At 47.4% G+C, this 22,480-nt stretch overlaps 1 protein-coding gene across 12 annotated transcripts; it reads left to right on the top strand.

The window, feature by feature from the left end:
- On the top strand, window positions 1-19,724 carry WDR31 (WD repeat domain 31). Of its 12 annotated transcripts, none has more exons than XM_034664323.1 (11): window positions 1-121; window positions 3,763-3,867; window positions 7,425-7,565; window positions 8,004-8,136; window positions 9,786-9,860; window positions 10,626-10,770; window positions 11,102-11,202; window positions 12,424-12,491; window positions 13,497-13,638; window positions 15,254-15,416; window positions 16,876-19,724. In XM_034664323.1, exons 3-11 carry the CDS (start codon window positions 7,453-7,455, stop codon window positions 17,355-17,357), a joined length of 1,422 nt encoding a protein of 473 aa, XP_034520214.1. In that variant the 5' UTR covers window positions 1-121; window positions 3,763-3,867; window positions 7,425-7,452; the 3' UTR covers window positions 17,358-19,724. The 12 variants fall into 12 exon arrangements, with proteins under 12 accessions (XP_034520214.1, XP_034520213.1, XP_034520215.1 ...); XM_034664324.1 differs by lacking the exon at window positions 1-121 and adding an exon at window positions 363-457 and having other exon boundaries at window positions 8,007-8,136; XM_034664331.1 differs by lacking the exon at window positions 1-121 and adding an exon at window positions 363-457 and having other exon boundaries at window positions 17,459-19,724.
- Window positions 19,725-22,480: the final 2,756 nt, after the last annotated feature.

Below are 22,480 nucleotides of genomic sequence, written 5' to 3'. Positions count from 1 at the left end.
GGAGGGATCACGGGGCGGAATCACAGAAAACTCCAAAGAAAGATACCACCACCTCCATCCGGGTGAATACTTATTTAAGAGATGACATTTATTCAGTACTTCCTCGGTGACTATTACTGTGGTAGGTGGTACCGCTTTTCTTGCATTATATAGATTCCCTGGCGGCGCGGTCTTTGGGCACCACCGTCCCCTTCTCTGGAACCTCACCACCGCGTTGTTCCAGTCAGAAACCAGGGCTGGGCGCTCTGGGCCCAGCCTCCGGGAGACGGCCGGCGAGCGGAACTGGGGTTCGGGGGCGGGGAGAGCGCCCGGAGGCTTTTTGACGGGGCTCCCTCCCTAGCGACGCGCGCGTCGTTGCTAGGGGCGGAGGCGCGGGAGGCTGTGGAGCGTGGTGGCTGCGGACGCCCTCCACTCTGCGCCCCCACGGGCCTCAGCTCCCGGCCCGGCCAGCCAGCCGGTGGGTATGGAGCACGAGGTGGGGGGAAGGGGTGCAGCGGAGGTGGGGGGCGGGCGGGCAGGTGGGAGCCCTCGCGCTTCGCAGGCTGCAGCCGCTCACCTGGTCAGAGCGGGGAGTTCGAGGGCCGGCCTTGGGTTGGGTGGTGCTACCCCCGCTCCATCTTGGGTGAACTACCCAGCCCATCCTACCCATCCCCTCACATAAAAGATAATCTTTGGTAGTCCACATGGATAGAGTGGGGGACGTCTGTGATCTAAGAGACTGGAAGGAAAAACCGTACATAGGTTGTCCCCCAAACTTGGGGCAACCTTGGACATTCTGACCGAGTGCTGACTCTCTGGGAGACTCTGGGCCTCAATTTCCCCTATCTGTACCATTAGAGTGTCGAATCAGATCATATTCCAGTGCTTCCACTGCGGCTTTGCTTGTATTTGAGCTTTCGGGTTGATGCCTTGTGCACAGAAGGAGATTTGGGGAGAGGGAGAGAGATATGAAATCAACCCTTACGTGAACATTGATTGGACCAGGAGACCAGGGAAATAAGGTCTGGTACCCTAGCTCTGCCTCGTGTGACTCTTAGGAAGTCACAACCCTCTGAGTCCCCCTTTCTTCATGGAAAATAACAATTGGACATGTGCTGGAGTATATCAAGGAATACTGCACAGGAGAGTTAAAAGAGAATTCTCTGAGTTATGTTTAGAGTGACCACTGGGTATCTTAAGGTCTATGGAAAGCAGATTGGGGCAGAAATGGGCCCTGGGATTCAGATTTAGGCCTGGTTTCTTCTGGAACCAACGAGGATATTCCAAAGCCATAACTGAGTTTGTGGCTTTTCCAAGTCCTCTCCAGCCTTTTCTGATCTGAAATCTGGGACAGAGCCCAGGTAACTGTTCCCTGAATGATTTGTTGTTGGGCAATTTTGAAGGACCCTTATGTTGTTGGGTCCTTAAAAAGCTTGCAGGGCGCCTGGCTGGCTCAGTCAGCAGAGCATGTGACTCCTGAGCTCAGGGTAGCTTGAGTTCAAGCCCTGTGTTGGGCATGGAGCCTACCTTCTTTTTATTTTTTAAAGATTTATTTATTTGTTGGAGAGAGAGAACATGAGCAGGGAGAGGAGGGGTGTGAGGAGCAGAGGGAGAGGGACAAGCAGACTCCACGCTGGGCACAGAGCCAGACCGCAGGGGTCCCACTTGGGCCAGATCTCACAACCCTGAGCCAAAACCAAGAGTCCAATGCTTAACCGACTGAGCCACCCAGGCGACCCTGGAGCCTACTTAAAAAAAAAAAAAAAAAGCTTCTTGTCAAACAGACTTCACCTTAGCATGCCGTCCATTCGTTCATTCCACAGATATTTGCCTTTCATCCATTCTCCCAGCCAGTGCTTAAAGCTCAGATACAAAAATGAACAAGACACTGTCCCTCCTCTCAAGTATATTGCATGTTCACAGTATAAACAGTGGAGGATAACTGAATAGAATTTCACTGCTTAGATTAGTCATAATAAATCACAACTACATGGACATTATCCAAGTACGTACACTTTGTTGTTGAGATTTTAAATTGCCTTGGTATATAATATATAACTTAATGAATTCTTAGCCTTATGTGATCAATCACTCTGGCCAGGACATAATTGGCTTCAATTTAATATTCTTCAGACTTTTATACCCATTTGTATATATTCTCCGTGTATATTTGTTACGTGTGTCTACTATGTGTGTGTTAACCGTGGTATTAAGGGTGAAGTTGGCAGAAATTGCTCCTTTCAGTTGCTATCACTGTTATTCTAGCAATCATGCCGGTAGCCAGGTCCAGCTGAGGGCTGGCCACGCACTAGCTTTTATGGAAATGCAGTAGACGATGCCGATCAAGGGCAAAGCCTTGGAGACTGCTGCCTACATTCAAGTTTCAGCTCTGCCACTGATTTGCAGCTTATTTGTAAATTTGGGCAAGTTATATAACATCTCTGCACCTCACTTTTCTCATCTGCAAAATGAAGATAGTAACAGCATCTAGCTCAGAGGCTTGTGGAATTAATTAAAAGAGTTAATAAATATAAAGCATTTAGAAAAAGCCTTGGCACATCGTAAGTGCTATCTTTAATCTTTACAGAAACCCAGTGAGAGATGTTATTCCATTTTACATATATGAAACAGACTCCAAGAGGCTCAGCAATTTGCCCAAGACCGCAGTGAACTGCAGATGAGAATTAGAATTTTGAGCTGATAATGTTTCTGCCCTGATTCTTCGGATCTTTAAATAAAGGGTTTATATGTGATGATTTTGAAAAGCTCTTCCATCTCAAATTCTATGATTCATACTTACTGAAGTATTATTTTAAACAGGAGAAATTGCCTTTCTCGCAGAAACAGTAGCAGTCAGCTCTGAAAATTTTTGAACAGAAGTCCTATGAGTAAAATAAAAATGTTTAATGATGTATTTAAGGATTTAAGTATATCTTACTTTGGGGGCGTCTGGCTGGCTCAGTCGGTGGAGCATGTGACTCTTGATCTTGGAGTTGTAGGTTTGAGTCCCACATTGGGTGTAGTGATTACTTAAAATAAAATCTTTAAAAATAATAATAATAGGGCGCCTGGGTGACTCAGTGGGTTAAGTGTTTGCCTTTGGCTGGGGTCGTGATCCCAGGGTCCTGCTCAGCAGGGAGTCTGCTTCTCCCTCTCTCTCTGCCTCTACCCCGAGCTTGTGCATGCTCTCTCCCTCTCTCTCTCTCGCTCGCTCTGCTCTGTCGCTCACAAATTTTTTTAAAAATCTAAAAAAATAGAGTAGGAGATATATATATATATATGATATATATATATATCATATATATATGATATATATATGATATATATATATATATCATATATATATATACTTTAAGATTTTCTTTTAATAATCTCTACACCCAACATGGGGCTCGAACTCACAACCCCAACATCAGGAGTCACATGCGCTAATGACTGAGCCAGCCAGGTGCCCCCTTACTTTGTATATTTAAAAATAGACATATCTGGGCACCTGGCTGGCTCAGTCAGTAGAGTGTGCGAGTCTTGATCTCGGGGTTGTAAGTTCAAGCCTCACGTTGGGTGTAGAACTACTTAAATAAATGAAAATAAAAATGGATATATTATTAATTGTTGGAAATGTGCCAGTTATATGATCTTGGAATTTTGTAAGATATTTATTTCTTTGTGAGGGAAAACTACACGGCATTCTCTTTCATTAAACAAGGTCTTTATTTACCTTGTGAATCTCCTTTCGGTGCAAACATATGCTTAGAAAAGAGATTAATTTAAGCGTCTTTTCAGTAATTACAGAGATTAGGCAGTTGCTGCCTGAACTATTTTCCAAAGGATAAACATTACAAAGTATTGAATATGGCAGCTCACCAAGAAAATCCTATTGGTTTGGGGGTAAGTAATTCTAAAAGTTATCTTTTGCTTAGAATGGCCTGTGAGAGCTCTTCAGATGGGAAATACGGCTCTCTGAAGATATCAGCTGAGAATCCAATCAGGGTTGAGCAAAGCCAATCCAATTTTAGCATCTGCTGTTTTTGGTGACCTGGATCTATGCATGGCCTCTGTCCTTAGGTTGATGATAATGTTGAAAAATGGGTTGTGCTGGCAGTTAGGAAGCCCTGCAACCTCTGTCTATAAGCAATACAACATCCCAAGATTTTTTTTTTTTTTTAAGATTTTATTTATTTATTTGACAGAGATAGAGACAGCCAGTGAGAGAGGGAACACAAGCAGGGGGAGTGGGAGAGGAAGAAGCAGGCTCCCAGCAGAGGAGCCTGATGTGGGACTCGATCCCATAACCGGGATCACGCCCTGAGCCGAAGGCAGACGCCCAACCGCTGTGCCACCCAGGCGCCCCAACATCCCAAGATTTTTGAAAATTATCCTGGAATTGTTTTCTGGCAACATATCGTATACTTACTACAGAGAATCCTAGAATGTCCGAACAAGAAGGGACTTTAGATTCACACTACTTACCAAGACACGTGTTTGCCATACTGCACAAGCCAGTAGAGGTACAGAGATGAGTATGAGCGAGTCCTTCCTCTCATGGAACACACAGTCTACTAAAAATCATTTGATCTGGTGTCCTCATTTACAGATGGGGAAGCTGAGGTGCAGAGCAGGGAATGGAGGAACCCAGGGACACACAGTGGGGTGAGGCAGAGTTGGGACTGGAGCCCAGGGCTCTTGGAGCCACACACAACATTCTTGTCACAGCACTGTGCTTCTGTCTGGTTACCTATCTTGTCCGGAGGTCAATTCTGGCAGCTTTTCTTTTCTTTCTTTTTTTTTTTTTTTTTAAGATTTTATTTATTTATTCAACAGAGATAGAGACAGCCAGTGAGAGAGGGAACACAAGCAGGGGGAGTGGGAGAGGAAGAAGCAGGCTCATAGCAGAAGAGCCTGATGTGGGGCTCGATCCCATAACACCAGGATCACGCCCTGAGCTGAAGGCAGACGCTTAACCACTGTGCCACCCAGGCGCCCCTCTGGCAGCTTTTCAAAATGTAGGCTGAAATTCTTCTGGAAAACTGTTTTTTAATGGCGTCATTGAGAATATTTGGTGAATTTTAGCTGCTGTTCTTCCTGTAGACCATTCTTCCTGGACCTGGGCTGGTCATGCCTGTAAGAAACTCATTTCCTAGCGGTACCTGGGTGGCTCAGTCTGTCAAGCGTCCAACTCTTGACTTCAGCTCAGTCATGATATCAGGGTCGTGAGATTGAGCCCGCGTCCGGCTCTTTGCTGGATTTGGAGCCTGCTTAGGGTTCTGTCTTGGGTCAGTTGCTTCAGTCTCTGCCTTTGGCTTAGGTCATGATCTCAGGGACCTGGGATCGAGTCCTGCATGGGGGGGGGGGTCCCCGCTCAGCGGGGAGTCTGCTTCTCCCTCTCCTTCTGCCCCTCCCTCCCCCCACCACTGCCATGCTCTCGCATTCTCTCTTTCTCTCTCAGATAAACAATTTTTTTTTTAAAAGATTTTATTTATTTATTCGACAGAGATACAGACAGCCAGCGAGAGAGGGAACACAAGCAGGGGGAGTGGGAGAGGAAGAAGCAGGCTCACAGCAGAAGAGCCCGATGTGGGGCTCGATCCCAGAACGCCGGGATCACGCCCCGAGCCGAAGGCAGACGCCCAACCGCTGTGCCACCCAGGCGCCCCAGATAAACAATTTTTTTTAAAAAAAGGATTCTCTCCCTCCCTCTCCCTCTGCCCCTTCCACCCCGCAAAATAATAATTATCTTATTTTTTTAAGATTTTATTTATTTATCTGAGAGAAAGAGAGCACACACACACACACACACACACACACACACGAGAGAGAGCACGAGTTGGTAGGGCGGGGAGGAAGGGCAGAGGGAGAGGCATACTCCTTGAAAGGGCCTCAGGAATCCCCATCGGTCCTCAGATCACACTAAGAGCTACTGGTCTAGGTCATTACCTGTATTGTCTCATTTAGTGTCATCAGCTCTCACATCTCATTTTTTTTTTTTAAAGTAGACTCCATGCCCAACATGGGGTTTGAACTCACAGCCCTGAGATCAAGAGTTGCATGCTGTACCAACTGAGCCAGCCAGGTGCCCCTGATATCTCATTCTTACTGCAGATAACCTCATAATATGGCACGCCGATTTAGAGAAGTGTCACATGAAATTATTTAAAACAAACCGGCAAGCTAGGAAGGTTATGAACTTTTAGAATAACTAAGGCTCTTTCCAGAAGCTTTACTGGTAAAAATTATTTCTTAGTTTCAAATACATATTCCTAGTATTTTTTGTGGTAGAATACGTATAACATAAAATTTATTCTTATCTAGTACACAGACAATGTTATGGAGCCGTCACAACTGTCTAGTTCCAGCCCGTTTTTGTTATCCAAAAAGGAAACTCTGTACCTATTAGAGTAGCCACTCCCATTCCCCCATCATTCCAGCCCTTGGCAACCAGTAATCTGCTTTCTCCTATATCGATTCCGACTAGGGATATTTCCTTTAAATGGCATATACAATACATGGTCTTTTGTGTCTAGCTTCTTGTGTTTAACATGATGTTTTCAAGGTTCATCCATGTTATAGTATGTTTCAGTACATTATTCCTTTTTATGGCTGAATAATACTCATTGTATGGCTATCCCACATTTTGTTTGTTCATCCATCCATTGATGGACATTTGGGTTGTTTTCCCCTCTTGGCTATCGTAAACGGTGCTGCCATGAACGTTCATGTGTACATTTTTGTTCGAACACTTGCTTTCAATTCTTTTGGCTATCTTCCCAGGAGCAGAATTATTGGATCATATGGTAATTCTACATTTAACTTGTTGAGAAAACCTGTTTGTATTTTTTAAAAAGATTTTATTTATTTATGTGACAGAGTGAGAACCACAAGCAGGGGGAGTGGCAGGCAGAGGGAGAGAGAGCAGACACCCCGCCGAGCAGGGAGCCCGTCGCGGGTCTCAATCCCAGACCCTGGGATCATGACCTGAGCCGAAGGCAGATGCTTAACCTACTGAGCCACCCAGGTGCCCCAAGAAACCGCTTTGTATTTTTAAAATTAGTTTTGGTTTTGTTTTTGCTGATCTGCTAATGCTTTATGGGAGGGTGCATTCCCAGGGCCATAAGAAGAGGCAAGGGAAAGAGGAAAAGCAAACGAGTACAATGAATTAGTCTTTAAAAAAAGAAGGCTTGGGGCGCCTGGGTTACTTGGTCGGTTGAGCATCTGCCTTCGGCTCAGGTCATGATCCCAGCGACCTGGGATCGAGTCCTGCATCGGGCTCCCTGCTCAGCGGGGAGCCTGCTTCTCCCTCTGCCTGCCCCTTCCCCTGCTTGCGCTCTCTCGCTCTCTGCCAAATAAACAAACAAATAAATAAATAAATAAGGCTTTATTTTTACGTCACCAGATGGCCATTATCATGCCTAACAAAATGAACAGTATGTATTCTTTTTACTAAGCAGGGACGAGAACTTCCAGCAGCCGCAGGGGATGCTGCTGTTCGGCTGCCATCTGCAACGAGCTCCTTCGTGCAATTCGTGTAGGTTCTGTGCAGGGATGGGGAAACTGCAAAGCAAACTCAAACACAGCACTTACAAATACAGGTATGGCCATCCTACCTTGGGATCCCAAGTTTTATCATGTCGCATTAGAAGTTTCTACTAAAGAAAGAGAAGGCCCAGAGCGATTATTGATGACCTTCCCTGACAGTCAGTTTGGTCTGTTTTCTTTTGGATGAGAAACAGCTGATGGGCTGGTGCCTGCAGCCACTCAGAGAGGGGCCTGGCATCTTTGGGAATACGCTCTGGGGTGGGCAGAGACTCCTGGCTTCTTGACTTCAGGATTCCCCTTTACCAGATTCTGGTCCTTCAGATGTTCTCAGCGTGCTCAGCATTAAAGATCCCATTTCTGGCAATGGCCGGGGGTCTCCCTTCTGTACTCCTTTTCCAGATTTCTCCTCAGCTTGGCCTCTCCTACCTCATCTTCCCCTGCCCCCCTGCACTCCATACCCGTGGGCCTCTCATTTGCCATCCTCTCTTTAGCAGGCCTGACGGAATTACAGAAGAGAGAATTCAAACTAAAGCTTGTCCGGAGTATAGCCCAGCTCACGTGGATAGTGTCTCTGTCGTGGCTGCTCTGAACTCAGACCTGTGTGTCTCTGGAGGAAAAGATAAGGTGGGGTTTGCAGTGCTTCCTAGGGAACCAGCTTACTGTGGAGAAGGGAAGATATTTGGGAGGGAAGATATTACTCAGCTTAGCGTTGAGTGGTGTAAAACCACAGGCTTTAGACTAAGGAAGACTGGCTCTGAGTCCCTGCTCTGCCAGGGACTGCTCTGTCCCTGCTCTGCCTGTTCCTCTGGGCCAGTCATCTACTGTTCGTGGGCTTCGGTCTCCACATCCACGGAATGGGGATGATAATGCCAGCCTCTCAGCACAGTTGGGAGGATTAGGTGGTAAGATCTTCAGCAATGTGCCAGACCGTCCACATGTTTTTCATAAATGGCAAGTATTATTCATACCCACACAAGACACGGAGCTATTTGTCATCAAAAGGAGACTTTCTTGGGGTCTCCAGGTGACTCAGTCAGTAAGCAGCCAACTCTTGATTTTGGCTCAGTTCATGATCTCCGGGTGGTGAGATGGAGCCCCGCATCAGGCTTCATGCTCAGTGGGGAGTTGGAGCCTGCTCGAGATTCTCTCCCCCTCTCCTTTTGCCCCCCACCCCTGCTTGTGTGCTCTCTCTCTTTCTCTCCCTCTCTATAAATAAATAAATAATCATTTAAAAGAAAATGAGACTTCCAGTCTCTTTAATGCTGCTCTTTTGTCAAAATCTTTACACTGGTGAGTATTATAATTCTGTGTTTCTGTCCCTCCTCCCACTGTCACTGAATCTGGTTGCTTCTCCCCCCATATTTGCATCTATCACAGGACTCACAGCTAGGACATTAGTAGCAAAAATGTTGATTCTTTTAATTCCTCTCATTTTCATACTGTATTTCATGGATTCTTTTTTTTTTTAAGATTTATTTGATTTATTTTATATAGAGAGAGAGCGGGAGGGGGGGAGGAGGAGAGGCTGAGGGAGAAGCAGACTCCCTGCTGAGTGCAGAGCCCATTGTGGGGCTCGATTCCGTGAGTCATGAGATCATGACCTGAGCCAAAACCAAGAGTCAGATGCTCAACTGACTGAGCCACCCAGGCACCCAGTAAATTTTTTTTAAAAAAATGGCAATATTTTAAAAATACACTAAAATAAAAGTACAACCCACTTAGGGGAAAAAACTCTAATCCCATGTAGAATTCTACTTCAGCATCTCTGACCAGAACCTCAGGCTGAGCCCGTTCCCCTTGGGGACTGTCCTCCTGAACCCGTCAGTAAGGCTCAGAGCAGTGGCCCATTGCCTTGGAGAGAGACAGAGCACCCGTCAGGAGGAAAGAAAAGAAAATCAGCGTAGGGGGACAGGATGAGGGTTACAACAATAACCCCCAAATGCAAGACCCTTGACAGAGAGGGAGAAATTAGGTAGATAATGAAGTAAAGGCTTGTTTCAGTTGAATAAAAATTTACTTAAAATATTACAGAGATTCGGGGCGCCTGGGTGGCACAGCGGTTAAGCGTCTGCCTTCGGCTCAGGGCGTGATCCCGGCGTTATGGGATCAAGCCCCACATCAGGCTCCTCTGCTATGAGCCTGCTTCTTCCTCTCCCACTCCCCCTGCTTGTGTTCCCTCTCTCTCTGGCTGTCTCTATCTCTGTCAAATAAATAAATAAAATCTTAAAAAAAAATATTACAGAGATTCTAACGACTCCAATGACTCTCCTCAGACAGTGGTGGCCTATAACTGGAAAACCGGAAGTGCCGTGAGAAGGCTCAAAGGACACGAACGAGAGATCACTAAGGTAATTATCAAATGATCATTATCGTGGAGGGAATTTGGAGTTGAATAAAGGAGATTCCAAGAGCTCTAGATAGTAAGAGTGACTGGATGTTCCGTCTTAACAAAATGCAAGGGCTTCATCTGATGCCATGAAGCCTCCTCAGGGAAAAGCAAAGCAAACCATTCCCTTAGCTATTGTTATAGGCATATTAGACGTGATTTTTATTTTGTCACTAAGCCCTTAAAGCTCAGGTGATAAACAGAGAATTCCCCCTGCCTATCCTAACTCAACAGGGACAGGTACTGAAGGCTGCCTGTGTGCTGACTGTAGCTAGAAAAATAAATAATAAAGTAAATAATAAGTGGTAAATTTTATTTATTATAGATAAATTTATAAATAAGTAAATGATAAAATCTCTCTACTCGGGAACCTTCGAGTCTAGTTGGGGAAATGTTTAAAAAGCCAACAACAGTTAAATAAAAATTAATTTGTTAAAAGAGCATTAACAGGGCAGAGTGAGCTTCCAGCAAAGATGATAGAGAATGCCAGTCTCTACAACTCCCTTCCCTGAAATCCCCCCTCAATGAACTGAAAATCAGAGCGGAGATACAGACTCCATCGTAAGGAAACCAGGCAGCAGCCACACTCACAGCGCGGAGCAGGGTGCTGATGCCCGGATGCAGTGCCTTCCCAGCCCGACGGGCTCGGACGCCCACAGCCCGGGCCCGTTGCCCACTTCCAAGTCCAATCAAACAAGCACACCGGAGCCTTTTCTGTCTTGAACAGATAGCCTGTATTCACGGGTCCAGCCGGTTCTTCAGCGCCTCTCGAGACAGGACGGTCATGATGTGGGACTTGCGTGGCCCCTCCCAGCCAAGGCAGCAGTTCTCTGGCCACGCCATGGTGGTCACTGGATTGGCTGTGAGTCCAGGTAAAGTCAGACGGACCTCTACCCAACACCGTTGTACTTTTTAAATTGTTTTTAAGACTTAATTATTTTGAGAGAGAGAGAGTGTGTGAGTGGGGGGAAGGGCAGTGGGAGAGGGAGAGGAGAAGCAGAGTCCCCGCTGAGCACAGAGCCTGACTTGGGGCTCGATCTCACGACCATGAGCTCAAGACCTGAGCCAAAACCAAGAGTCAGACGCTCAACCTACTGAGCCACCCGGGTGCCCCCCACCCTGCCCCGCCCCGCTGCCATTGTATTTTCTGAAAAGCCCTGTGCCAGGCCCATCTCATGGACCATCTTTCCCTTGTTCCCCCAGACTCCTCACAGCTGTGCACTGGCTCCCGGGACAACACCCTGCTTCTGTGGGACATTGGGACCGGACAGTACATGGAGAGAGCTTCCATCTCCAGGAACCTGGTAGGAACTCAAAGTCGGTAGAGAGTAGGACAGAAGAAGGGGGCATGGGATGAGGCACAGAGCCTGAAAGAGAGATCAGGGGACACACCAGGCAGTAGAGGCTTGGGGCTTCGTTATTGCTCACCCTGAACTCTCTGTCAGACCCTGGCCTCTCGGGGTTATCAGGCTGGATGATCTCTTTAAAGTCTTCTGCTCCAAAGAACACCTCCACTAGTTCATAGTGTCCTCCTTTATTCCCTCAAAGTGTAGTTGTTCCTTATCTGCTGTGCTAGGACCAGGGTTAGTGGCCAAGGACACAGTCCCTCTCCTCCAGGATCTCACAGCTTATGCGCAGGGAAACAAGCATGACCCTTTGCTTTATGTTTAATTTGCTGTTTATGAAGACCAATGTTTTCTGGTAGCAGACTGGCATATAAACTCCACAGCCTTTGAGGTCAGTCAGACCTGGGTTCAAGTTACGGATCCATCACTTTTTTTTAAAGTAATCCCTGTACTCAACATGGGGCTTGAACTCACAACCCTGAGGTCAAGAGTCACATACTCTACCAACTGAACCAGCCAGGCGCCCCAAGAGCCATCACATTTTAGCTGCGTTACTCCAAGGAAGTCACTTAGAATGTCAGTGTCTTCATTTATCAAATGGAGAGAATCCTATGACCTGACATGATAGATGTTCCTTTAGTGGTCATTAAAGAACACTCATGGTCATCTTTTCCAATTTTGAACACAACTGTCTGTGGCAAGGTACGCTCGCCCTATGCCCTCCATACCTATGGAGGTTGCTGGAAGAAAATCCTGTCATCTTGGGTTGTTTTGAAAACTGTTTCACTCCTGTCCAGCAGGGGGCTACAGGGATGAAAAGAAAGAACACTTCCTGAACCCTGTGAGGCCTGAGACCAGGGTTGCAGCGGTCCCACCATAGAACGGGGGCTGCTCTCCTTAGCTGCCACGCACCAGCCGTGCCCCACCACGTGTGTGGGCGCCTGCGTGCATTCGGGAATTCGCAACTGGCCCGGCTGCCACCACTGCTGCCGCTGATCCGGGGCATGGCAGTAGGGTGTGACTGCTGGGCATCTGCAAAGCACAGACTCCCTCCAAGTCAAAGGTGCGCGTCAGCGTCCTGGAGGAGGGGCGGAGAGACGCTATTTAGCACAGTTTACAGGGATTGCCGTAGAGGAACGACTTGGTATGGAGAAGTTTTGAAAATTTTGCTTTTTCTAGGTCACTCACCTGTGCTGGGTCCCCCAAGAACCATACGTACTACAGACTTCTGAAGATAAAACCATCAGGTGGGCTTACTGAGCAGCCGTGAAGGTGTTTCTGGTGAAGGTTTGTGGTTCCCATGCTTATCTGACTCCCTTCCCCCTCGGCTTCTCCACACTGCTGTGCCTTCCCAGGGCCCTCTGTCGCTTTGCCCCTTGCTGGGGCTGGGGTCTCTCTGACCTGGGCCCCTGGACCATCTGGGTAGAGGCTGAGTGGCAGGAGGTCGGGCCAGGAAAAAGGGCCCTGTTCTGGATGGCTCTGAAGCAGCTAACTCGGTCTGACCCCACCCGCGCCCCCTGTGTGAACATACTCAGATTGACCTCAGGCCCCGTCACTGGCTTGTCCCACCCTTCGAGCTGCCTGGCTCCACTTGCCAGCCCTGCTTGATGCCGGATGTTCTCAGTCACCCAGCCCTCGGGGGAAGCCTTGTCTGGGGCAATGGGTCCAAATCCCCGTCAGGGGAGTCAAATGAAGTCAGTCGTTCTTGAGTAGAAAGCACAACGAGAAACTCTGGATCGCAGAAGAGATTCGTTCTACTTAGAAAATAGGAAGAAGGAGGTAAAGTGGTGAAAATGAGACGAGAGGCCGAATAAAACTCTCCCCTGTGGACCCCACGGCCCAGGTGGGCCAAGGCCTGCAGGTCTTTTGTATCTGGTTCTGGAATGGTGACTGCTCCTCTGGGTCATAGTAACTATCTTTAAAAAAAATTAAGTCACAGGCACAGAAATATCCTCTTGTCCCTTGAAAGCAGTATCCCAAAAGGGCCAAATTAACAAATTAACTTGTAGAGTTAAGGTGTGTGGTCTAAATTCCTATTAACTGGATCTCAAAATAGAAGTCAGATGTCATTCGGTTCGGTTATTTCCTGGCAGCTTTGGAGTCTCCAAGGTTGATCTGGTTCATACTCCTGGTTTTAGGTAAATCGTGACTTTCCCCCTGACCGGCCAAAGCAGCAAAGAGCCGAGGCTTATGTTAGTGGGTATTTCAGACACATTTACCACAGACTCCTTTCCTGCGGCCATTTCTTGCAGATTATGGGACAGCCGGGGGCTGCAGGTAGCTCATATATTTCCCGCAAGGCAGCATATTCAGACCTACTGCGCGGTCAGTGAGGACGGACGCAAGTGCATCTCCTGCAGCAGTGGCTTTGGAGGGGAAGGCTGTGAAGCCACGGTAAGAAACGGGGGGTTCTGGGGTCTGGTTGCTGATGAGCAAAGTACTTCCTCTGACCTCTGTCTATATAGGGCTCCACAGGCCAGCTCTACTATTGGCTCAGTCCTATTCCAAGTGCATACTGTAAGTGAGCCTTTGCATTCCAGATGCATCTCTCAAGACATCTCCATTAGCCTTGGGCTCTGAATTGGTAGTAGACAGAGGGATGGGATGGGAGTCAAGTTAGGAAGGTGCTAAACACAGAACCAGCTTGCTAATGTCCCTGCTCCCAGCAGAGCTTAGAGAGGGGTGGGACTATTCGAAGAGCCAAGTGTACTCCTGTTGTACTTGTGGTCACAGTAAGGCAGGCTCAAGCTCCTCAGGGAGTCCGAGGCACCAGTGCTGGTCGACGGCCCACCCCAACCCTTATCCATATACCTTTCCTCGCAAGTAATTTTGGATTAGATTGCATTGGCTCCTCCAAAGTACCTTGGATTCCTTGTTGTGGAATATAAGTTAAAAGGGGCATCTAGTCCAACTAGAACAGTTACAGCTCCCATTGCACCAAACATTACATGCTAGGCACTGGCCTGAGCACATTACATGCATTATCTCATTTAATCCTTACAACAACCTCATGAGTCAGGTTCATTATAATTCCCATTTTACAGATGAGCACATCGAGGCACGGCAGGTTGAATCTCTTGCACAAGAGCGCACCTCTAGTAAGTGGAGGTTGAGGTGTTGAATCCCAGGCTATTGATGTAGTATGTCTTCACCAAGCTAAGCATTTCCAGTTCCTACAACTGACATGGTGTCCACTGATGTCATTATTTTTCGGACACGATTCAGATCGCTCTCTTCTCTGAATGTTGTTTTCCTGAATGACATGGTGTCCAGTGACTTCATTATTTTTTGGACACGATTCAGTTTGCTCTCTTCCGTGAACTTTGATCTCTAGCTGTGGTCTGATAGTGTCAACAAGAGTGGGACTGGCAGGACTGTCACCTCCTTTGTTGGAGAGTCTCGTCTTCATATACCAAGGTTCAGCATGAAGGCAATAAATCAAAAGGTCTGTACCTCTGTGTACTTCTGAGAAGGTGCTCCCAACTATGGGGTCTCCACGGGACCCACAGAGGCCAAGAGGCTGATGTCAGGCAGCTCTCGAGCTGTCATAGAAAGTAGGTAACCCCAGAGCGCCTGGCTGGCTCAGTCAGAAGAGCATGAGACTCTTGATCTTGGGGTCATGAGTTTGAGCCCCGCATGGGGTGTAGAGATTACTTAAACAAATAAAAAACTTTAAAAAAAAAGTAGGCAACCCCATACTGTCCCATCATGCTATAGACCCTGGAGCTTTCACTTCCCTAACCAGGATTTTAATGAGGAAGGCAGCAGCCCTCCTGCCACATCCTTAGCCAGGGTTGTTTGAGATCGTTGATGTTTAAAACAATTATTGGATGGTTGGGTGATTTGGTGTGTGGATGGGATGGAGAAGACGAGGGGTAGAGACATGAGAAGGTAAGTGGGGGGAGTAGGAGGGTCATGAGAAGGTGGGGAGGTGGCAATCAGTGAGGGTAGCATGCATGAAGCTAGAGAAATATGTATGTATGAGCTAGCCTATGTCATCACTCCGCAGCTGTGGGACCTAAGGCAGACGCAGAACAGAATATGTGAATATAAGGGGCATTTCCAGACTGTTGCATCCTGTGTCTTTCTACCAAGAGCGCTGGCCTCGATGCCTATAATTGCTACCTCATCACACGACTGCAAAGTGAAGATCTGGAACCAAGATACTGGAGGTAAGGAGCCTGCTGGTGGTGTTTCTCAAAGGCACACGGAGTCCTAAAAGCTTCCTTGAAACTCTTTTCTTTCCATTGCTCAGCAAATACAAAGACAGCCACGTTCTGCCACTGTCCAGGACCCTAGTGGTTAAGAGATGACACTAAGATACCAGGATTCTGTTGAAGCTCTGGCTAGAAGCCATCACTGCATGGGCCATGGTACCACGTTGTGCGGACTTGCTCCTGTGAGCTCAAATATATTTGGCTCTTAGTATTCTTTCTACCTGAAGTTCTTCATTAGGTTTTAACGTGTGGTGCTCAAAACGTCTGGCAAAGAGAACAAGGATTGTCATTTTCAAATTCATTTTCTTAGAGACTAAAATGAGAGTCTCAGCGCGTGGTGGGGGTGAGGTAGAGTAAGGATAGACAGCGAGATGGCCCTGTTTTGGTGCTGCAGTTAAGGGTCGAGATCACAGTTGGGTCATGACACTTCAAAGCTCCAGAGGAAAAGATGTTTTAGGGAACACAGCTCCCCAGAGTCCTTACTGAAGTATGCCAGAGCCCACTCCTACTGACTGATTGTTAAATATTCCAGAATATTTGGTCATAGTGGGAGTATTTACACCACAAAATGTGGCAAACGCTGTGAGTAAAGGTGGCTGGTTTTTTCTTCCAGAAAGCTGCCTTACCAGCACCCCACTGGCTCCATGCTATTTTGTGCTGGACCCGGGGTTCTGTCAGACACAGGAATAGTGTTAACTTAGAGAATTTCATAACAAATCCCCCCTACAGTAATGTTGCAGAAACTCAGCTCCCAGCAGGGGAGGATAGGGTAGCCCCCCCCGCCCGAGAAAAGATGTGAGATCATGTCTAGCCAAACCTCTGTAGGGAGGACAGCCCTGCTGTCCCCCAGCGAGTCGTGCCCTCTCCAGCTCCCCGTGTAACAGCTGTGGGAGGCAGGAAGAGCAGCTGGTGTCAGGGTCAATGCTCAGAAGCCTGACACGAGGGAGAGCAAGGTCTGAACGTGCTGACCTACCCACCAGGCGTGCCTGTGGTTCTCAGAAGAGCAGCCTCTGAGACGGGGGTGGAGGGAGACTGGGTCAGCCGGAGGCCCCCAGACTCCCCTTCAGGTCCAAACTTCCTCTGTCTTGAAGGAGCAAGACCCCGGGAGCCAGCAGCTGAAGGCCAGCATCGTATCTGGTTTCCTCTGCCCTGGCCCCTGCTCTGCTCTCTGGGCGGGTGGGAACTGAGGGCGATGTGTCCCCATGTCCTTGCTGGCGAGGCCCCAACTGTCTGAAGGGGCTTCTAAGTGAAACCAAACCTTGTTTGGTCCACCTGCCATTCTCTGGAGTTTAAGCCTCGCCGCCGACCCGAGTCTGGCCTCCCCGCGGGTACACGGTCCTCTGGAGCAGGGGATGCGGCTCTTACCTGGGTTAGACAGGAGAGCACACGATTCATTTACACGCATTTCTCACAGAGACCTCGTGTTCCATGACACTGCGCCCTTGGCCTGAGCTGCTGGTTCCCTCTTCCTCCCCCAGCCTGCCTGTTCACCTTGTCCCTGGATGGGTCAGGACCTTTGACTTCCCTGGCTGTTGGCGACCCCGTCTCCTTACTGTGTACAAGTTTCAGCAGAGGAATCCACCTGCTCAGAGTGGAGCACAGCCGAGGGCCGGAGTTGCGGGAAGTGGCGGCGTTCTGAGGCCCGGAGACGCTCGCTGGACAATATCAAACCATGGCCCATCCTTTCTCGGTGTGGCTTTGTGTTTCCCTGTGATCTCGTGGGGAGGGCAATGTGGGATTCTCTGCTTAGGTTCACTCAGAAGGTATATCAGGGTTAGAAGCCAATATAAGCCCAGGTGCAGTGTAGACACATGGACTAAACATGAGGTTCTCCATCTAAGGGAAACCCACACGCAGTTTTCAGCGTCGGGACTGTTCTTCAAAAACAAAGTTTAAGGCTCCAAATGATGGCCTGTAGCTATAAGAGTGACAGGCCTCTGTCTGAGTCTGAACATGGGGTAGAGTGTATCAGACTGACCTATTCCATGTGTCCACAGAAGAAAAAGCTGCAGGGGGGAGAGACACTGCTCAGGTGGCCTCACAGTTACCCAGACGGGAGAGGGGAGCGCAGCTCCGGTGAGGACTTGGGTCGTGGACATGACGTTCAGCTCTAGTCACTGCTCCTCAGCAAGGTAAAGACGTCGGGCCTTCTACTCGGAGGAGCGGCGGCGTGCAGGTGGCTTGTCCTAGACCAGTGCTCCGGCAGCATGAAGATTAGACCCCAGATGGCTTGAAGGGGCTGACGACCGCACAGCCTGGCCCCGAAACCTAGCTGTCAGACCTGTTCTGTGCACAAAAAAAACGGAGAGGTTCCAGAGATTAAGGCTAAAAAAATTTCATTTGTACATTTTAATATTTTCATTTCATTTTATATAAACTCTTTCTTGGGGATGGCCGGTGTGAGGCGAAAGGGAATCTACCACAGCAGTAGACCACAGAGGGGCGCCTGGGTGGCTCCGGCAGTGGAGCGCCCAACTCTCGATTTCGGCTTGATTCATGATCTTGGGGTGATGGGATTGAGCCCCACGTCGGGCTCCATGCTCAGCAGGGAGTCCGCTGGAGATTCGCTAAAATAAATAAATAAAATCTTTTAAAAAAAAGAACATAGAACAGAGGGATGGACTCAACTGTAGGCCAGCCACGGAGTCTCCTTCGGCGAGGAGGGACTCGGTGCTCAGGCCGGCCTCTGTGGCCCCAGGACACCCGTCCCCAGCATGGTGCTCACAAGCCCATTTTCCTTCCGGAAAGGTAGAGTCCCTCCTGCCTTCAGGAGAGCCCACACGTAAAACAACAGAGGCCTGGAGGTTCCCTTTCCCATGAGTCCCAGCCAAAGAAAGACTTCACACTTGTCTTCTCCAGCCCCTGCCTGTCCCCAATACCAGTAGCTGACGGCCGTGGTCCTTTGTCCCTCTTGCTCCACATAGGGCTGGCTTCCCCGTGGGAGGATCTGAGTTTGAACCTCCACTTCTGCATTCAGTTGAATGATCTCGGGTGTTATAAAATCTCAGTTTCCTCACTAATTAAATCATACGTTCCTTGCGGTGCTGTCCCGAGGACCAAGTAAAACTGTATTAAATGCCAAGCAAGGTAGTGGGTGCTTACAAAGGGTGACCACAGTTATTTATTGCTCTCTGGCTGGACTAAACACTTCTTTCCCCACTAAACACACTCCATCACCCATTCTCCTTAGGTCTTACTTGTAAAGCTTTAGTCCTTGTTTGGCTTCCCCTTGATTCCTTAGGTTACGGATTTTGAGCTCTGGAAGGACAAGGGGGTAGGGGGAGTGTAGATACTTCCCTGAGTACATGCAGCTGGCTGGATACGCTTATTCTCACTACAGTCCTCATTATTCCCGTGTCACAGAGGAGGCTGAGGCCCAGGGACATTCAGTCCTTTGCCTGAGGTTACACATGGAGGTAGGAAGGGGAAGAACTGAGATTTGACAGGCAGGGATACCACTGTACTAATGAGGAGGAAGAACTGAGATTTGAACCGGGGTCTGCCCAGCTCAAAGCCAGAATACTTTCCTTTCCACTCCTTTGTCTTTGCATGATGTCACAAAGTTCATTTTAGAAATTCATAGACCGTGACCCTGTTTGTATATTTTCTAGACCATTATTAACTTTTTGGTTCCAAGGAGATCCTCCTGGCCAGGTGCCCAGAAACAGTACACAGATATCTCAGGGAAAGTCCTCGCATATCCTGAACTGTTAGTGCTACAGCTGACTCTTCTAGAAAGAAGGCAGGCAGTAAGTCAGAAAATCCAAGGGAGTGGGTAGGGAGGGGATCCCAGAGAAGGGGGACAGAGGGAATGTCATGTGAGAAAATCGAATGAATCAGCAGGGTTCTATTAGCAATAAAATTATTTCCCTAAACTCTGTGCATTTGTTTTAAGATTTTATTTATTTGCTAGAGAGAGAGCACACAAGCAGGGGTAGCGGCAGGCAGAGGGAGAAGCAGGTTCCCCACTGAACAAGGAGCTCCATGCGGGACTCGATCCTGGGACCTTGTGATCATGACCTGAGCCAATGTCAGACGCTTAACTGACTGAGCCATGCAGGTCCCTTTAGGCATTTGTTTGATGTAAAAAATTCCTTATCTGTGCATTTTAAGTGGAAAACAGATTAATAAATGCAAATGTTTATATAGAATTTTTCAATCTTACATGCCCTAATCAGGTGCTCTCAGCACCTAAGATACAAGCTACTACAATGCATTAATTTGCTCATTGGACATTCATTGAACACTTCATTTTAGAGGCTGTCCCTGTAAAATCATATAAAGGAATTTCCCAAAGGTAGTTGAACTTTTTTCCCAGGAAAGTATATAATCCCTTGGAACCTGGTCAATTATATATTTAAAATTTAAAGAAATTTATCTATTTACTTATATAAGTTAAATATATTTGCACCTGGCCGGCTCAGTCAGTGGAGCATGCGACTCTTGATCTCGGGGTTGTGAGTTCAAGCCTTACATCGGGTGTGGAGATACTTAAAAATAAAAAACATTTTAATATATATATATATATTTATTTAAGGAAAATGAGTCATGATTATTAGCACCTTTTTTTTGTGGCTGAAACTATCTTACAAGAAGATCTTTGTTTTTACTAAAACGTTAAAAATGATCTGGAAAAGATACAATTTTGAGTGCTATTCTTCACACATAATCTAGGCTGCCTATAATTTAGGTCCCAATTTGTATTCAAAATATTGTTTTCTTGGGACGCCTGGGTGGCACAGCGGTTAAGCGTCTGCCTTCGGCCCAGGGCGTGATCCCGGGGTCCTGGGATCGAGCCCCACATCAGGCTCCTCCGCTATGAGCCTGCTTCCTCTTCTCCCACTCCCCCTGCTTGTGTTCCCTCTCTCACTGGCTGTCTCTATCTCTGTCAAATAAATAAATAAAATCTTTAAAAAAAAACAAAACAAAACAAAAAAAACACAAAATATTGTTTTCTTGAAAATAGCTACCAGCTGGGGTGCCTGGCTGTCTCAGTCAGAAGAGCATGTGACTTGATCTCAGGGTCATGAGTTTGAGTCTCACATGGGGTAGAGATTACTTAAATAAATAAAACTTTGAAAAACAGGGGCACCTGGGTGGCTCAGTTGGTTAAACGTCTGCCTTCAGCTCAGGTCATGATCCTGGGGTCCTGGGATCGAGCCCCACATTGGGCTCCCTGCTCAGTGGGGAGTCTGCTTCTCCTCCCTCTGCCCCTCTCTTGTGCTCTCTCTCAAATCAATAAAATCTTTAAAAAAAAACCACTTTTTTAAAAAAAGATTTTATTTATTTATTTGACAGAGACTGCCCGCGAGAGAGGCTACCAGCTATTAAAGTATTGTGATACAGTGGATATCACTGGTATCACAAAAGTATCAGACAAGTCCCCATTATCACTATCTTCCTGAACAATGATTTTTTTTAATTAAATTCTAGTTGGCATTCAGTGCAGTATTGGTTTCAGGAATAGAACTCAGTGATTGATCACTTACATCTGAACAATGGTTATTAAAGAAACTTCCCCGGGAGTTTTGAGTTCACAGTCACTAAAGAATAATACTTCCCGGGGCACCTGGGTGGCGCAGTCATTAAGCATCTGCCTTCGGCTCAGGGCGTGATCCCAGTGTTATGGGATCGAGCCCCACATCAGGCTCCTCCACTATGAGCCTGCTTCTTCCTCTCCCACTCCCCCTGCTTGTGTTCCCTCTCTCGCTGGCTATCTCTCTCTGTCAAATAAATAAATAAAATCTTTAAAAAAAAAAAAAAAGAATAATACTTCCCGATCTTTCAGTTGGCAACAGCAGAAATTTAAATGTTTTCAACTCTGGTATCAAGAGACATGTTTCCAGTATGTAACAACCTTGACTTTGACACAGGAATTACAAGTATAGAACTCAGTCAGGTCAGTTGGTGTTTTTAATCTTTTTTTTTTTTAAAGATTTTATTTATTTATTCGACAGAGATAGAGACAGCCAGCGAGAGAGGGAACACTAGCAGGGGGAGTGGGAGAGGAAGAAGCAGGCTCCTAGCGGAGGAGCCCGATGTGGGGCTCGATCCCATAACGCCGGGATCACACCCTGAGCCAAAGGCAGACGCTTAACCGCTGTGCCACCCAGGCGCCCCGGTGTTTTTAATCTTTTAACACTGTGAAAAAGGAACTTAGCTATTTCTGGGTAACCTTGTGAAAACATAATGAGTGAAGAAAAGCTTCATCATGAAAAATGCAGCAGACTGCTAGCTGTTTCCTGAAGTTGGAACCTGTTGGCACAGGCTACCCAGCTAAGTCTCCATTCCCAGCTAGGCACGGCCATGAGCATAAATTCCTGTCAGTGGATTGTGAGTGGAAGTGACGTGTGTGACTTCTCCTTTAGTAGCCCCAAAGGAACGTATTTGTCTGGGATTAGCCCTCTGGGTCCCTTCCCACTAGCTGGAATGCAGTCCGCCAGTAACAGCTTCAGGTATTCAGAAAAGGACAAGATGGGGGGCGCCTGGGTGGCATAGAAGTTAAGCGTTTGCCTTCGGCTCAGGGCGTGATCCCAGCGTTATGGGATCGAGCCCCACATCAGGCTCCTCTGCTATGAGCCTGCTGCTTCCTCTCCCACTCCCCCTGCTTGTGTTCCCTCTCTCGCTGGCTGTCTCTATCTCTGTCAAATAAATAAATAAAAATCTTAAAAAAAAAAAAGAAAGAAAGAAAAGGACAAGATGATGGAACAGCAAGAAAGGAGCCCCAAATAACACTGAAATGCTGACCAGCTAGACTGTGACCTGAAAGAGAAATGAACTTAATTCTTTTTTTTTTTTTTTTAAGATTTTATTTATTTATTCGACAGAGATAGAGACAGCCAGCGAGAGAGGGAACACAAGCAGGGGAGTGGGAGAGGAAGAAGCAGGCTCATAGCAGAGGAGCCTGATGTGGGGCTCGATCCCATAACGCCGGGATCACGCCCTGAGCCGAAGGCAGACGCTTAACCGCTGTGCCACCCAGGCGCCCCCATTCTTTTTTTTAATAAGAAATTTTATTT

The sequence above is a fragment of the Ailuropoda melanoleuca genome, chromosome 7 (assembly GCF_002007445.2).
Source record: "Ailuropoda melanoleuca isolate Jingjing chromosome 7, ASM200744v2, whole genome shotgun sequence".
Classification (NCBI taxonomy): Eukaryota; Metazoa; Chordata; class Mammalia; order Carnivora; family Ursidae; genus Ailuropoda; species Ailuropoda melanoleuca.
Note: the sequence above shows the minus strand (reverse complement) of the source record. Positions and strands in the feature narration are given on the sequence as shown.